This window comes from Buceros rhinoceros, unplaced genomic scaffold, assembly GCF_000710305.1.
Source record: "Buceros rhinoceros silvestris isolate BGI_N320 unplaced genomic scaffold, ASM71030v1 scaffold29708, whole genome shotgun sequence".
Classification (NCBI taxonomy): domain Eukaryota; kingdom Metazoa; phylum Chordata; class Aves; order Bucerotiformes; family Bucerotidae; genus Buceros; species Buceros rhinoceros.
In genome coordinates, this window is record NW_010429078.1 from 33,300 (window position 1) to 34,822 (window position 1,523).

The 1,523-nt window shown below is 40.8% G+C and overlaps 1 protein-coding gene across 1 annotated transcript in view; it reads left to right on the forward strand.

Moving 5' to 3' along the window:
* AGO2 (argonaute RISC catalytic component 2) overlaps positions 1 to 1,523 on the forward strand; it is a gene marked incomplete at both ends in the record, with an annotated part of 28,767 nt that overhangs the window by 13,540 nt on the left and 13,704 nt on the right. The window contains 2 exons of the mRNA XM_010142523.1: positions 828 to 975; positions 1,199 to 1,318. Coding sequence (XP_010140825.1) covers positions 828 to 975; positions 1,199 to 1,318 — 268 coding nt within the window. The remainder of the gene's footprint in view (positions 1 to 827; positions 976 to 1,198; positions 1,319 to 1,523) is intronic.

Genomic DNA, 1,523 nt, shown 5'->3' on the forward strand with positions numbered 1-1,523 from the left:
TGTTTGGGGGGGGGTGGGGTGGAGGGGGGCGTGCTTCATTTACAGATTCCTTTACCATTGGAAGAACAGGGTGCCCTGTTGGTAGCGTAATGTTTTTCAGGACTGTTGAGTTTCTGCTCTTGAGTAGTGCCAGCTGGGATTACCTTTCTAATCTTGCTTAATACCACTCTGTTTTTCCTCCTGAAAAAGTGTTTATTTTTAATGACTAACCAGAGATTTGCAGATAACTTGGATATGGAGGTATTTATTCCCATTTTTAAGAAAGTAATGTAAGGGACAAAACTGATGCTAACTTCTTAAAAGAAGATAACTGATCAGCATCTAAATCTGGTATTTAAGTGTTTGGGCTTTGTTTCCTGCTCTTTCAGTGATTTTATAATGATTAGTGAAAAGTCAGTATTGATATGCAAATGTGTATGCGTAGAGAGGGGTATATTTGCAATGTACAGAAAAGAAAAGCATTTCTGGAAAACTAATTGCCTTTGTGACTCTCATGGCAGACTTGTTATTTTCTGTGCGTGGCATATCATAAAATGTAGTACTGAGAGTATCCCGGCCACGCAGAAAACGTTAGTGTTTGTCTCCAAGGCACCTGCTCTTGGAAAACTTAATTATAGCTTCAGGTACGGAGTAGCCTCTGTGGTACTATTAGGAGACACGCAGTAGTGAAAATGAGGAAATCTTAATTACAGAAGTACACTTGCATCGTTTCAGCAAGATAGGCTTAATCTCCAGTAGCTTAACTTGTGCCAAGAACTGTATTGACCAAGTGTGGGAAAGTGTTGTACGTGAAGTAACGGCTTATTTTCATATTTGATTTCCAATAGATTCCCACTTCAGCAGGAGAATGGACAAACAGTTGAATGCACTGTAGCTCAGTATTTTAAGGACAGGCACAAATTAGTTTTACGCTATCCTCACCTTCCATGTTTACAAGTTGGACAGGAGCAGAAGCACACATACCTTCCTCTTGAGGTGAGTGAACTCTTTGGTGGTACTGGGTTCTGGGAACGGGGAGGGGGTGAGGGGAGAAGGCACTCAAACGTTGACAAAGAATTTTTTTGGAGTACCCAACTTCAAAAATTGTATAGTGCAGCAACAACAAAAATCCACACCAAAAAACAACCCAAGCTCCAGTTGCATTGTTTTTTGTTTGGTGGGGTTTTTTTTTACCTTCCTCTGTGTGCGGATATTTTAGGTGTGCAACATAGTGGCAGGACAAAGATGCATAAAGAAACTCACTGACAATCAAACTTCCACTATGATTCGAGCAACTGCCAGATCAGCACCTGACCGTCAAGAAGAGATTAGCAAACTGGTGAGTGGTCTCTTGAAATCGAAGACGAGTCAAGTAGAATAATGGACTTATTTTTTCTCTTCTCTTAGCAGATCGTGACTGGTTTGTGCACTACGCACAGGTTATGAGCTTGTTTTTTATAAACCTTTCTCTGTGCGTCAGAGAAATACACTCTCACAAAAGGTTTTCAAGTGGGTTTCTGGTGCTTTATTTCGAACGTTGAGGC